This window comes from Ranitomeya imitator, chromosome 4 (assembly GCF_032444005.1).
Source record: "Ranitomeya imitator isolate aRanImi1 chromosome 4, aRanImi1.pri, whole genome shotgun sequence".
In the NCBI taxonomy this organism is placed as follows: Eukaryota; Metazoa; Chordata; class Amphibia; order Anura; family Dendrobatidae; genus Ranitomeya; species Ranitomeya imitator.
The window spans coordinates 4,471,810-4,485,719 of NC_091285.1; the positions used below are offsets into that span (position 1 = coordinate 4,471,810).

Below are 13,910 nucleotides of genomic sequence, written 5' to 3' on the forward strand. Positions count from 1 at the left end.
CGGCCCCCGAGGAGCCACATCGTCATCTAGGGTGCGTCCTCCGCTCGCCACCAGCCTAGGGGGCAATAATTAGAGCAGTCCTTCCCTGATCTCAGAAAGGGAAAATGTTCTTATGTTCTTTTCATGAAGAGACGGAAAAGCCTCAAACGCTGCGGCCAGTCCCCACAGGACCCCTCCCCAGAAGACACGAAGGACCCCTCCCCAGAAGACACGAAGGACCCCTCCCCAGAAGACACGAAGGACCCCTCCCCAGAAGACACGAAGGACCCCTCCCCAGATGACACGAAGGACCCCTCCCCACATGACAGGAAGAACCCCTCCCCAGAAGACACGAAGGACCCCTCCCCAGAAGACACGAAGGACCCCTCCCCAGAAGACACGAAGGACCCCTCCCCAGAAGACACGAAGGACCCCTCCCCAGAAGACACGAAGGACCCCTCCCCAGAAGACACGAAGGACCCCTCCCCATTAGACACGAAGGACCCCTCCCCACATGACAGGAAGGACCCCTCCCCAGAACACACGAAGGACCCCTCCCCAGATGACAACGCAGGACCCCTCCCCACATGACAGGAAGGACCCCTCCCCAGAAGACACGAAGGACCCCTCCCCAGAAGACACGAAGGACCCCTCCCCAGAAGACACGAAGGACCCCTCCCCAGAAGACACGAAGGACCCCTCCCCAGAAGACACGAAGGACCCCTCCCCAGAAGACACGAAGGACCCCTCCCCAGAAGACACGAAGGACCCCTCCCCATTAGACACGAAGGACCCCTCCCCACATGACAGGAAGGACCCCTCCCCAGAACACACGAAGGACCCCTCCCCAGAAGACACGAAGGACCCCTCCCCAGAAGACACGAAGGACCCCTCCCCATTAGACACGAAGGACCCCTCCCCACATGACAGGAAGGACCCCTCCCCAGAACACACGAAGGACCCCTCCCCAGAAGACACGAAGGACCCCTCCCCATTAGACACGAAGGACCCCTCCCCACATGACAGGAAGGACCCCTCCCCAGAACACACGAAGGACCCCTCCCCAGAAGACACGAAGGACCCCTCCCCAGAAGACACGAAGGACCCCTCCCCATTAGACACGAAGGACCCCTCCCCACATGACAGGAAGGACCCCTCCCCAGAACACACGAAGGACCCCTCCCCAGATGACAACGCAGGACCCCTCCCCAGAAGACACGAAGGACCCCTCCCCACATGACAGGAAGGACCCCTCCCCAGAAGACACGAAGGACCCCTCCCCAGAAGACACGAAGGACCCCTCCCCAGAAGACACGAAGGACCCCTCCCCAGAAGACACGAAGGACCCCTCCCCAGAAGACACGAAGGACCCCTCCCCAGAAGACACGAAGGACCCCTCCCCATTAGACACGAAGGACCCCTCCCCACATGACAGGAAGGACCCCTCCCCAGAACACACGAAGGACCCCTCCCCAGATGACAACGCAGGACCCCTCCCCACATGACAGGAAGGACCCCTCCCCAGAAGACACGAAGGACCCCTCCCCAGAAGACACGAAGGACCCCTCCCCAGAAGACACGAAGGACCCCTCCCCAGAAGACACGAAGGACCCCTCCCCAGAAGACACGAAGGACCCCTCCCCAGAAGACACGAAGGACCCCTCCCCATTAGACACGAAGGACCCCTCCCCACATGACAGGAAGGACCCCTCCCCAGAAGACACGAAGGACCCCTCCCCAGATGACACGAAGGACTCCTCCCCAGAAGACACGAAGGACCCCTCCCCACATGACAGGAAGGACCCCTCCCCAGAAGACACGAAGGACCCCTCCCCAGAAGACACGAAGGACCCCTCCCCAGATGACACGAAGGACCCCTCCCCAGAAGACACGAAGGACCCCTCCCCAGAAGACACGAAGGACCCCTCCCCAGAAGACACGAAGGACCCCTCCCCAGAAGACACGAAGGACCCCTCCCCAGAAGACACGAAGGACCCCTCCCCAGAAGACACGAAGGATCCCTCCCCAGAAGACACGAAGGACCCCTCCCCAGAAGACACGAAGGACCCCTCCCCAGAAGACACGAAGGACCCCTCCCCAGATGACACGAAGGACCCCTCCCCAGAAGACACCGCAGGACCCCTCCCCAGAAGACACGAAGGACCCCTCCCCAGAAGACACGAAGGATCCCTCCCCAGAAGACACGAAGGACCCCTCCCCAGAAGACACCGCAGGACCCCTCCCCAGATGACAACGCAGGACCCCTCCCCACATGACAGGAAGGACCCCTCCCCAGAAGACACGAAGGACCCCTCCCCAGATGACACGAAGGACCCCTCCTTACATGACAGGAAGGGCCCCTCCCCAGAAGACACGAAGGACCCCTCCCCAGAAGACACGAAGGACCCCTCCCCAGAAGACACGAAGGACCCCTCCCCAGATGACAACGCAGGACCCCTCCCCACATGACAGGAAGGACCCCTCCCCAGAAGACACGAAGGACCCCTCCCCAGATGACACGAAGGACCCCTCCCCAGAAGACATGAAGGACCCCTCCCCAGAAGACACGAAGGACCCCTCCCCAGAAGACACGAAGGACCCCTCCCCAGAAGACACGAAGGACCCCTCCCCAGAAGACACGAAGGACCCCTCCCCAGAAGATACGAAGGACCCCTCCCCAGAAGACACGAAGGACCCCTCCCCACATGACACGAAGGACCCCTCCCCAGATGACAACGCAGGACCCCTCCCCACATGACAGGAAGGACCCCTCCCCAGATGACACGAAGGACCCCTCCCCAGAAGACACGAAGGACCCCTCCCCAGAAGACACGAAGGACCCCTCCCCAGAAGACACGAAGGACCCCTCCCCAGAAGACACGAAGGACCCCTCCCCAGATGACAACGCAGGACCCCTCCCCACATGACAGGAAGGACCCCTCCCCAGAAGACACGAAGGACCCCTCCCCAGAAGACACGAAGGACCCCTCCCCAGATGACACGAAGGACCCCTCCCCAGATGACACGAAGGACCCCTCCCCAGAAGACACGAAGGACCCCTCCCCAGAAGACACGAAGGACCCCTCCCCAGATGACAACGCAGGACCCCTCCCCACATGACAGGAAGGACCCCTCCCCAGAAGACACGAAGGACCCCTCCCCAGAAGACACGAAGGACCCCTCCCCAGAAGACACGAAGGACCCCTCCCCAGAAGACACGAAGGACCCCTCCCCAGATGACACGAAGGACCCCTCCCCAGAAGACACGAAGGACCCCTCCCCAGATGAAGCCGCAGGGCCCCTCCCCAGATTAAGCCGCAGGACCCCTCCCCAGAAGACACCGAAGGACCCCTCCCCACATGACACGAAGGACCCCTCCCCAGAAGACACGAAGGACCCCTCCCCAGAAGACACGAAGGACCCCTCCCCAGATGACACGAAGGACCCCTCCCCAGAAGACACGAAGGACCCCTCCCCAGAAGACACGAAGGACCCCTCCCCAGAAGACACGAAGGACCCCTCCCCAGATGACAACGCAGGACCCCTCCCCAGAAGACACGAAGGACCCCTCCCCAGAAGACACGAAGGACCCCTCCCCACATGACAGGAAGGACCCCTCCCCAGAAGACACGAAGGACCCCTCCCCAGATGACACGAAGGACCTCTCCCCAGATGAAGCCGCAGGGCCCCTCCCCAGATGAAGCCGCAGGACCCCTCCCCAGAAGACACCGCAGGACCCCTCCCCAGAAGACACGAAGGACCCCTCCCCAGATGACACGAAGGACCCCTCCCCAGAAGACACCGCAGGACCCCTCCCCAGAAGACACGAAGGACCCCTCCCCAGAAGACACCGCAGGACCCCTCCCCAGAAGACACGAAGGACCCCTCCCCAGATGACACGAAGGACCCCTCCCCAGAAGACACCGCAGGACCCCTCCCCAGAAGACACGAAGGACCCCTCCCCAGAAGACACCGCAGGACCCCTCCCCAGATGAAGCCGCAGGGCCCCTTCCCCCTATAATGCAGAACTCCAGTGACCGATTGCAAAGATCTTATTCTGCAGATTTGTGATTGGACGAGGACCCCCTTCCCCAGACCCCGCCCCACATTTGGGAGGAGCTTGGTTTTCACTGAGCAGCCATAATTTTTGCTGGCGTGTATGGGGGTCACGGAGGGTCCGATGAGCGTCTGACGGGGGCTGTACCTGCGCTGTAACTACTCCAGTCTAGCAGTTTGTAAGATCTGGTGTTACCCATAATCCCGACAAAGGCTGAGTTCAAAACAGCAAATCAGGTGTTAGAGAGGCATCGACACAAGTCACCACACAAGCTGCAAGAGAGGCATCGACACCAGTCACCACACAGGCTGCAAGAGGCATCGACACCAGTCACCACAAAGGCTGCAAGAGGCATCGACACCAGTCACCACAAAGGCTGCAAGAGAGGCATCGACACCAGTCACCACAAAGGCTGCAAGAGAGGCATCGACACCAGTCACCACACAGGCTGCAAGAGAGGCATCGACACCAGTCACCACAAAGGCTGCAAGAGAGGCATCGACACCAGTCACCACAAAGGCTGCAAGAGAGGCATCGACACCAGTCACCACACAGGCTGCAAGAGAGGCATCGACACCAGTCACCACACAGGCTGCAAGAGAGGCATCGACACAAGTCACCACACAAGCTGCAAGAGAGGCATCGACACCAGTCACCACACAGGCTGCAAGAGGCATCGACACCAGTCACCACACAGGCTGCAAGAGAGGCATCGACACCAGTCACCACACAGGCTGCAAGAGAGGCATCGACACCAGTCACCACACAGGCTGCAAGAGACATCGACACCAGTCACCACACAAGCCGCAAGAGGCATTGACACCAGTCACCACACAAGATGCAAGAGAGGCATCGACACCAGTCACTACACAGGCTGCAAGAGAGGCATCGACACCAGTCACTACACAGGCCGCAAGAGAGGCATCGACACAAGTCACCACACAGGCTGCAAGAGAAGCATTGACACCAGTCACCACACAGGCTGCAAGAGAGGCATCGACACAAGTCACCACACAGGCTGCAAGAGAGGCATCGACAAGTCACCACACAGGCTGCCATCACAGACAGCTTAAAAAGGACAGCGCTGGGGGGGACAGCGGACAAAATGTAATACAGTAACTAGAAGTTACACCTCCCCTACTCCACTCACATCCAGAGCTGCATGCAACATCCTGCTGCCCTACAGTCAGCTCTCAGGGAGTAGGACCTTACATGACCCTGGTGCCTTACAGTCAGCTCTCAGGGAGTAGAACCTTACATGACCCTGGTACCTTACAGTCAGCTCTCAGGGAGTAGGACCTTACATGACCCTGGTGCCTTACAGTCACCTCTCAGGCAGTAGGACCTTACATGACCCTGGTACCTTACAGTCAGCTCTCAGGCAGTAGGACCTTACATGACCCTGGTACCTTACAGTCACCTCTCAGGCAGTAGGACCTTACATGACCCTGGTACCTTACAGTCAGCTCTCAGGGAGTAGGACCTTACATGACCCTGGTGCCTTACAGTCAGCTCTCAGGCAGTAGGACCTTACATGACCCTGGTACCTTACAGTCACCTCTCAGGCAGTAGGACCTTACATGACCCTGGTACCTTACAGTCAGCTCTCAGGGAGTAGGACCTTACATGACCCTGGTACCTTACAGTCAGCTCTCAGGGAGTAGGACCTTACATGACCCTGGTACCTTACAGTCAGCTCTCAGGCAGTAGGACCTTACATGACCCTGGTACCTTACAGTCACCTCTCAGGCAGTAGGACCTTACATGACCCTGGTACCTTACAGTCAGCTCTCAGGCAGTAGGACCTTACATGACCCTGGTGCCTTACAGTCAGCTCTCAGGCAGTAGGACCTTACATGACCCTGGTACCTTACAGTCAGCTCTCAGGCAGTAGGACCTTACATGACCCTGGTACCTTACAGTCAGCTCTCAGGGAGTAGGACCTTACATGACCCTGGTACCTTACAGTCAGCTCTCTGGGAGTAGGACCTTACATGACCCTGCTGCCTTACAGTCAGCTCTCAGGGAGTAGGACCTTACATGACCCTGGTGCCTTACAGTCAGCTCTCAGGCAGTAGGACCTTACATGACCCTGGTGCCTTACAGTCAGCTCTCAGGGAGTAGGACCTTACATGACCCTGGTACCTTACAGTCAGCTCTCAGGGAGTAGGACCTTACATGACCCTGGTGCCTTACAGTCAACTCTCAGGGAGTAGGACCTTACATGACCCTGCTACCTTACAGTCAGCTCTCAGGGAGTAGGACCTTACATGACCCTGGTACCTTACAGTCAGCTCTCAGGGAGTAGGACCTTACATGACCCTGGTGCCTTACAGTCACCTCTCAGGGAGTAGGACCTTACATGACCCTGGTGCCTTACAGTCACCTCTCAGGGAGTAGGACCTTACATGACCCTGGTGCCTTACAGTCAGCTCTCAGGGAGTAGGACCTTGCATGACCCTGGTGCCTTACAGTCACCTCTCAGGGAGTAGGACCTTACATGACCCTGCTGCCTTACAGTCACCTCTCAGGGAGTAGGACCTTATATGACCCTGCTACCTTACAGTCAGCTCTCAGGGAGTAGGACCTTACATGACCCTGGTACCTTACAGTCAGCTCTCAGGGAGTAGGACCTTACATGACCCTGGTACCTTACAGTCAGCTCTCAGGGAGTAGGACCTTACATGACCCTGGTGCCTTACAGTCACCTCTCAGGGAGTAGGACCTTACATGACCCTGGTGCCTTACAGTCACCTCTCAGGGAGTAGGACCTTACATGACCCTGGTGCCTTACAGTCAGCTCTCAGGGAGTAGGACCTTACATGACCCTGCTGCCTTACAGTCAGCTCTCAGGGAGTAGGACCTTACATGACCCTGGTGCCTTACAGTCAGCTCTCAGGCAGTAGGACCTTACATGACCCTGGTGCCTTACAGTCAGCTCTCAGGGAGTAGGACCTTACATGACCCTGGTACCTTACAGTCAGCTCTCAGGGAGTAGGACCTTACATGACCCTGGTGCCTTACAGTCAACTCTCAGGGAGTAGGACCTTACATGACCCTGCTACCTTACAGTCAGCTCTCAGGGAGTAGGACCTTACATGACCCTGGTACCTTACAGTCAGCTCTCAGGGAGTAGGACCTTACATGACCCTGGTGCCTTACAGTCACCTCTCAGGGAGTAGGACCTTACATGACCCTGGTGCCTTACAGTCACCTCTCAGGGAGTAGGACCTTACATGACCCTGGTGCCTTACAGTCAGCTCTCAGGGAGTAGGACCTTACATGACCCTGGTGCCTTACAGTCAGCTCTCAGGGAGTAGGACCTTACATGACCCTGCTGCCTTACAGTCACCTCTCAGGGAGTAGGACCTTATATGACCCTGCTACCTTACAGTCAGCTCTCAGGGAGTAGGACCTTACATGACCCTGGTACCTTACAGTCAGCTCTCTGGGAGTAGGACCTTACATGACCCTGCTGCCTTACAGTCAGCTCTCAGGGAGTAGGACCTTACATGACCCTGGTGCCTTACAGTCAGCTCTCAGGCAGTAGGACCTTACATGACCATGGTGCCTTACAGTCAGCTCTCAGGGAGTAGGACCTTACATGACCCTGGTACCTTACAGTCAGCTCTCAGGGAGTAGGACCTTACATGACCCTGGTGCCTTACAGTCAACTCTCAGGGAGTAGGACCTTACATGACCCTGCTACCTTACAGTCAGCTCTCAGGGAGTAGGACCTTACATGACCCTGGTACCTTACAGTCAGCTCTCAGGGAGTAGGACCTTACATGACCCTGGTGCCTTACAGTCACCTCTCAGGGAGTAGGACCTTACATGACCCTGGTGCCTTACAGTCACCTCTCAGGGAGTAGGACCTTACATGACCCTGGTGCCTTACAGTCAGCTCTCAGGGAGTAGGACCTTACATGACCCTGGTGCCTTACAGTCAGCTCTCAGGGAGTAGGACCTTACATGACCCTGCTGCCTTACAGTCACCTCTCAGGGAGTAGGACCTTATATGACCCTGCTACCTTACAGTCAGCTCTCAGGGAGTAGGACCTTACATGACCCTGGTACCTTACAGTCAGCTCTCAGGGAGTAGGACCTTACATGACCCTGGTGCCTTACAGTCAGCTCTCAGGGAGTAGGACCTTACATAACCCTGCTACCTTACAGTCAGCTCTCAGGGAGTAGGACCTTACATGACCCTGGTACCTTACAGTCAGCTCTCAGGGAGTAGGACCTTACATGACCCTGGTGCCTTACAGTCAGCTCTCAGGGAGTAGGACCTTACATGACCCTGGTACCTTACAGTCAGCTCTCAGGGAGTAGGACCTTACATGACCCTGCTGCCCTACAGTCAGCTCTCAGGGAGTAGGACCTTACATGACCCTGGTGCCTTACAGTCAGCTCTCAGGGAGTAGGACCTTACATGACCCTGCTGCCTTACAGTCACCTCTCAGGGAGTAGGACGTTACATGACCCTGGTACCTTACAGTCACCTCTCAGGGAGTAGGACCTTACATGACCCTGGTACCTTACAGTCAGCTCTCAAGGAGTAGGACCTTACATGACCCTGGTACCTTACAGTCAGCTCTCAGGCAGTAGGACCTTACATGACCCTGGTACTTTACAGTCAGCTCTCAGGGAGTAGGACCTTACATAACCCTGCTACCTTACAGTCAGCTCCCTGATAGTTCGGGGGTCTGGTGAGGAGCAGGCCATTACTATGCAGTGGAGACAATCACGGCGGACTAGTACCCTCAGCTGATAATGCCCCTGGTTGAGTTCGTAGGAGATGGGCGGCAGCTAATGGACCATATATGGACCCCTGGAGCTTTACCACTGAGTTATCACTGTGCACGCAGCTCTGGATGGGACTGTAGTAAAAAAACTTCATAAGCAGAATAGTGATTGCAGCTCTGGAGGACATCGCCCACCCCCCTCCCCCAGAGGCCGCAGCCGCCCAATGACAACACAGGCCACTCAAGGTATCAATGTATCAGTCTTCAGGAATCTGCTACAATCACCGGGTGTTAAAGGGAAAGTGACCCTATAAAGGAGGCGATATAGGACCCCAATGCTGCTGAAAATCTGCAGGAAACAGGAGGATGGCTGGAAGGGAACACAGAAAGCTGGCCACTGACAAACAACAGGCCTCAATTAAAGGGGCGGTGTCCAGATGAAGGTAAATTAGGTATATTCATCTTTAAAAAAAAATGTTTGCCATATATCTGCTGTCAGTGAAGAGATAGAGCTGAGGATTTGTCCCAATGTAACAGTGCAAGTATGAGGAGTCAGCCTGTAGCCTATGATGGGAGGGATCTGTGTAATTAGATCACAGAGGATCGCAGATACAGAGCGACAAAAACATCAGCAAGGATGATCAATTCAGTGACTGCAAGCAAAGGTCTTATAGACGGTGAGGAGCTGGAACATCAGACTATTGGAAGGAAGCAGGAGCCCAATGTCCAGAAGATTGTGCGCCGGCCCTTTAATCGCCCCCATTGGGTCAGATAGGAGGAGACATCAGGTGATGGAGCCGAAAATCCCTATGGGGGATAGGAGGAGGCGCTGACCAATGAGCGAGACGCTGGAGGGGACCCTACTGCACCCCATGTGTAGGCACTGAAGCCCACCCTGTCCTCACACCAGGACCCCCTTCACCGGGTCACAGAAAGCAGCAGCAAGTACATGAGACCAGAGCGGACGTACCCGGGTTATGGATCCGATCCAGAAGTTTCACCGACCGGGCGCTGACCACTCCGCCGACGTGGAAGAGGAAGCCCACCGGGAACGAGGTCAGGGTGAAAAAAGGGAACTCCTGCAGGGGGAGAGAAGAGGCCACCATTAATAGGGGCGACGGGGGGCCGAGCGGCAGCAGGCAATCAAGGCATCCCCTCCCGGGGATCACCATCAGCCAGACCCCTCCCGGGGATCACCATCAGCCAGACCCCTCCCGGGGACCACCATCAGCCAGACGCCTCCCGGGGACCACCATCAGCCAGACCCCTCCTGGGGACCCACCATCAGCCAGACCCCTCCCGGGGACCCACCATCAGCCAGACCCCTCCCGGGGACCACCATCAGCCAGACCCCTCCCGGGGACCACCATCAGCCAGACCCCTCCCGGGGACCACCATCAGCCAGACCCCTCCCGGGGACCCACCATCAGCCAGACCCCTCCCGGGGACCCACCATCAGCCAGACCCCTCCCGGGGACCCACCATCAGCCAGACCCCTCCCGGGGACCCACCATCAGCCAGACCCCTCCCGGGGACCACCATCAGCCAGACCCCTCCCGGGGACCACCATCAGCCAGACCCCTCCCGGGGACCACCATCAGCCAGACCCCTCCCGGGGACCACCATCAGCCAGACCCCTCCCGGGGACCACCATCAGGCAGACCCCTCCCGGGGACCACCATCAGCCAGACCCCTCCCATGGACCACCGTCAGCCAGACCCCTCCCGGGGACCACCATCAGCCAGACCCCTCCTGGGGACCACCATCAGCCAGACCCCTCCCAGGGACCACCATCGGCCAGACCCCTCCCGGGGACCACCATCAGCCAGTCCTCTTCCGGGGACCACCATCAGCCAGACCCCTCCCGGGGACCACCATCAGCCAGACCCCTCCGGGGACAACCATCAGCCAGACCCCTCCGGGGACAACCATCAGCCAGACCTCTCCCGGGGACCATCCAGGATCAGGGCGACCATCACTCTCGGGGGGTAAGGGGAGACTGGCTGCACAACAGCAGCGTACGCAGCTCCCATGCAGAAGGATGCATCACACACGCTGCTTACCCGCTGCTCTAGTGCCGACTGTGTCTGCTGTCTCAGGAGGGCTTTAAAGGCGCCGCCCTCTCTTCCTGCACTTCCGCTGCCCATACCTAGAGGGCGCCACCAAAAAGACAAAACTGAGAATCACAGGACACTAATGCAAGTAAGAAGTGATCAGAACCGCGAGCGTGGCCCGTCCTGCCCCCCGGACACAAGCATTGACGCTTCCCAGCCAGATCTAGAGGAAAGATGGGACTCGGGGCAAGAATCCCCACACGTTGTATCATGGGTGGACACGAGTGGCAGAGGAGCGGCGGTGACCCTGTACGGCCGGCCGCGGCGGTGACCCTGTGCGGCCGGAGCCACTTTTGCTGCTGCCTTGCTGTTGGCTCTCAGGTGACGGAGCTCCTTGCTCACTGCACCCCCTGCTGGATGTATGGCCGTGGACCCCCCTTCTGGGCGATGTCTTTACATCAGGTTCTGACCAGAAAGCGCTGCCACTTCCAGCAGATCCTGAGAGTTAAAGCCGCCGCAGTAACGCCCAGGACGCCATCTTTCCTCTGCGATGTAATAAACCATTTTATGGGGGGACGAGGTGGCGTCCAGTCTGTTCTATAGAGAAGGTTTATGCCGCTGTCTCAGACATTTTTCCTCCCTAGTGTGAAGATCTCTGCTTGCTGTCAGTGAGCGGAAACATTGCCATGTATCGGTGTACACGGGACGAGTCTGCTCAGCATCTGCAGCTCAAAACGATTCACTGACAGCAAGCAGAGATCTGGACAATGGCAAGAAATTCAAATTTCCTTGAAGATGCGACATCTGCCACAGACTGGACGCCGGCCCTTTAATAGCAGATCCCCAAGCACTGCAAATTTAGTAGCTATAATCAGATAAGGAAATGGAGCCGGGATCGGCAGAGTCCCGGAGCCGGGATCGGCAGAGTCCCGGAGCCGGGCTCGGCAGAGTCCCAGAGTCGGTGTCGCTTATTGGACTGGGTGATACCGGTGAGGCGGCACTGACCACACATCAAGTATGGAGGCCCCCACCGGACAGATGAGGAGGTGATGGAGAGGGTGGGGGAGCCGGAGAGTGTCAGCAGGTAGGTGTCACATGGTCTCCGGGCTGCATGGTGGTGGGACACACACTAGAAGGAAATGTGCTGCGCACCGCGCCATCAGAGAATGGGAAGCGTTATACCCAGATGCTACGTGCGGGGACTGCAGGCTGCGAGGTGCTGCACAAACAAAGGAAATGCTGATGCGCCCCACGCATGCAAGGGCCCTGCGGCAAGCACAGGACAGCCCAGGGGCCGGGAGTGACACCATGCAAGCAGCAATCTCACAGAGATCAGGGTGCCATCACTGCGAGTCCCTTCATGGTGCAGCTCCCTGGGAGGCTGATGTTAGTGTCGCTGTGGATGGGACGCACACATTAGTCTGGTGATCAGCGGCGCCCGCGGCGGCCCGGTGACCAGCCCAGTGATCAGCGGTGGGTGCGGAGGGCCGGTGACCAGCGGGCAGCCCGGTGATCAGCAGCGGGTGCGGAGGGCCAGTGATCACCAGGCAGCCCAGTGATCAGCGGCGGGTGCGGAGGCCCGGTGACCAGCGGGCAGTCCGGTGATCAGCGGCGGGTGCGGAGGGCCAGTGATCACCAGGCAGCCCGGTGATCAGCTGCGGGTGCGGAGGGCCAGTGACCAGCGGGCAGTCCGGTAATCAGCAGCGGGTGCGGAGGGCCAGTGATCACCAGGCAGCCCGGTGATCAGCAGCGGGTGCGGAGGGCCAGTGATCACCAGGCAGCCCGGTGATCAGCTGCGGGTGCGGAGGGCCAGTGACCAGCGGGCAGTCCGGTAATCAGCAGCGGGTGCGGAGGGCCAGTGATCACCAGGCAGCCCGGTGATCAGCAGCGGGTGCGGAGGGCCAGTGATCACCAGGCAGCCCCTTGATCAGCAGCGGGTGCGGAGGGCCAGTGATCACCAGGCAGCCCCATGATCAGCAGCGGGTGCGGAGGGCCAGTGATCACCAGGCAGCCCCATGATCAGCAGCGGGTGCGGAGGGCCAGTGATCACCAGGCAGCCCCATGATCAGCAGCGGGTGCGGAGGGCCAGTGATCACCAGGCAGTCCGGTGACTAGCGGCACACGCTTTTAGCCGCTGCTCGTGAGAACTCAGCACAGCAGACGTGCGGCGATGGATCCTACCAGCCGACAGCAGCAGATCGTCACTGAAGGACCTGGATCTCCTCAGCCGCGGGCCGGCAGGAGCGGTGAGCGCTGGGGAGACGCGGGAGGCCAGGAGGAGACTACGGGACTGGCTGAGGCTCGGGGGCTCACAGATAAGAGCGGGGGAGCTGGGGGACACGAAAATCCGAGGACCCTTCGGAATAAGAGCTGAAGGAGGACAGAATGAAGATGAGGAGGATGGAAGAACAAAAAGGAGGAAGAAAACAAAAAAAAAAGTGAAAATAAAGTGTACAGACACACATACACCCAGAGAGGGGGCACAGGGATAATCAGGGAGGGGGTATCAGTATACACACCAAGATCCAGGGGGGTACAGGTACAGGTGCACACAGACCGGGGGGTTTAACCGATATACTCTACTCACACACAGAGACTCGGGGTGTATAAGTGCACCCCCACCAGGGATCAGGGGTGCAGGTACTTAATGCTGTGCAAAAATGTTCGGCAGGTTTGGGAAATGCTGCGCGGTCTGAGGCTTCACACACAGAAATCACTTCTATCAACAAACAAGACGTGAAGAGACAAAAAGAGAAACGTAAATCCCATCACTACCTGGCGACAGCCCCCCGCTACCTGGCGACAGCCCCCCCGCCGTCGCTACCTGGCGACAGCCCCCTGCTACCTGGCGACAGCCCCCCGCTACCTGGCGACAGCCCCCCGCTACCTGGCGACAGCCCCCCGCTACCTGGCGACAGCCCCCCGCCGTCGCTACCTGGCGACAGCCCCCCGCCGTCGCTACCTGGCGACAGCCCCCCGCCGTCGCTACCTGGCGACAGCCCCCCGCAGTCGCTACCTGGCGACAGCCCCCCGCAGTCGCTACCTGGCGACAGCCCCCCGCAGTCGCTACCTGGC

At 58.7% G+C, this 13,910-nt stretch overlaps 1 protein-coding gene across 15 annotated transcripts in view; it reads right to left on the bottom strand.

Moving 5' to 3' along the window:
- The window catches only part of C2CD5 (C2 calcium dependent domain containing 5), an 84,860-nt gene that overhangs the window by 48,454 nt on the left and 22,496 nt on the right, over positions 1-13,910 (bottom strand). For all 15 annotated transcript variants that reach the window (XM_069762803.1, XM_069762798.1, XM_069762801.1 and 12 more), the window contains 2 exons: positions 10,845-10,930; positions 9,752-9,860 (listed from right to left, as the gene is read on the bottom strand). In XM_069762803.1, the coding sequence (XP_069618904.1) occupies positions 9,752-9,860; positions 10,845-10,930 (195 nt within the window). The remainder of the gene's footprint in view (positions 1-9,751; positions 9,861-10,844; positions 10,931-13,910) is intronic.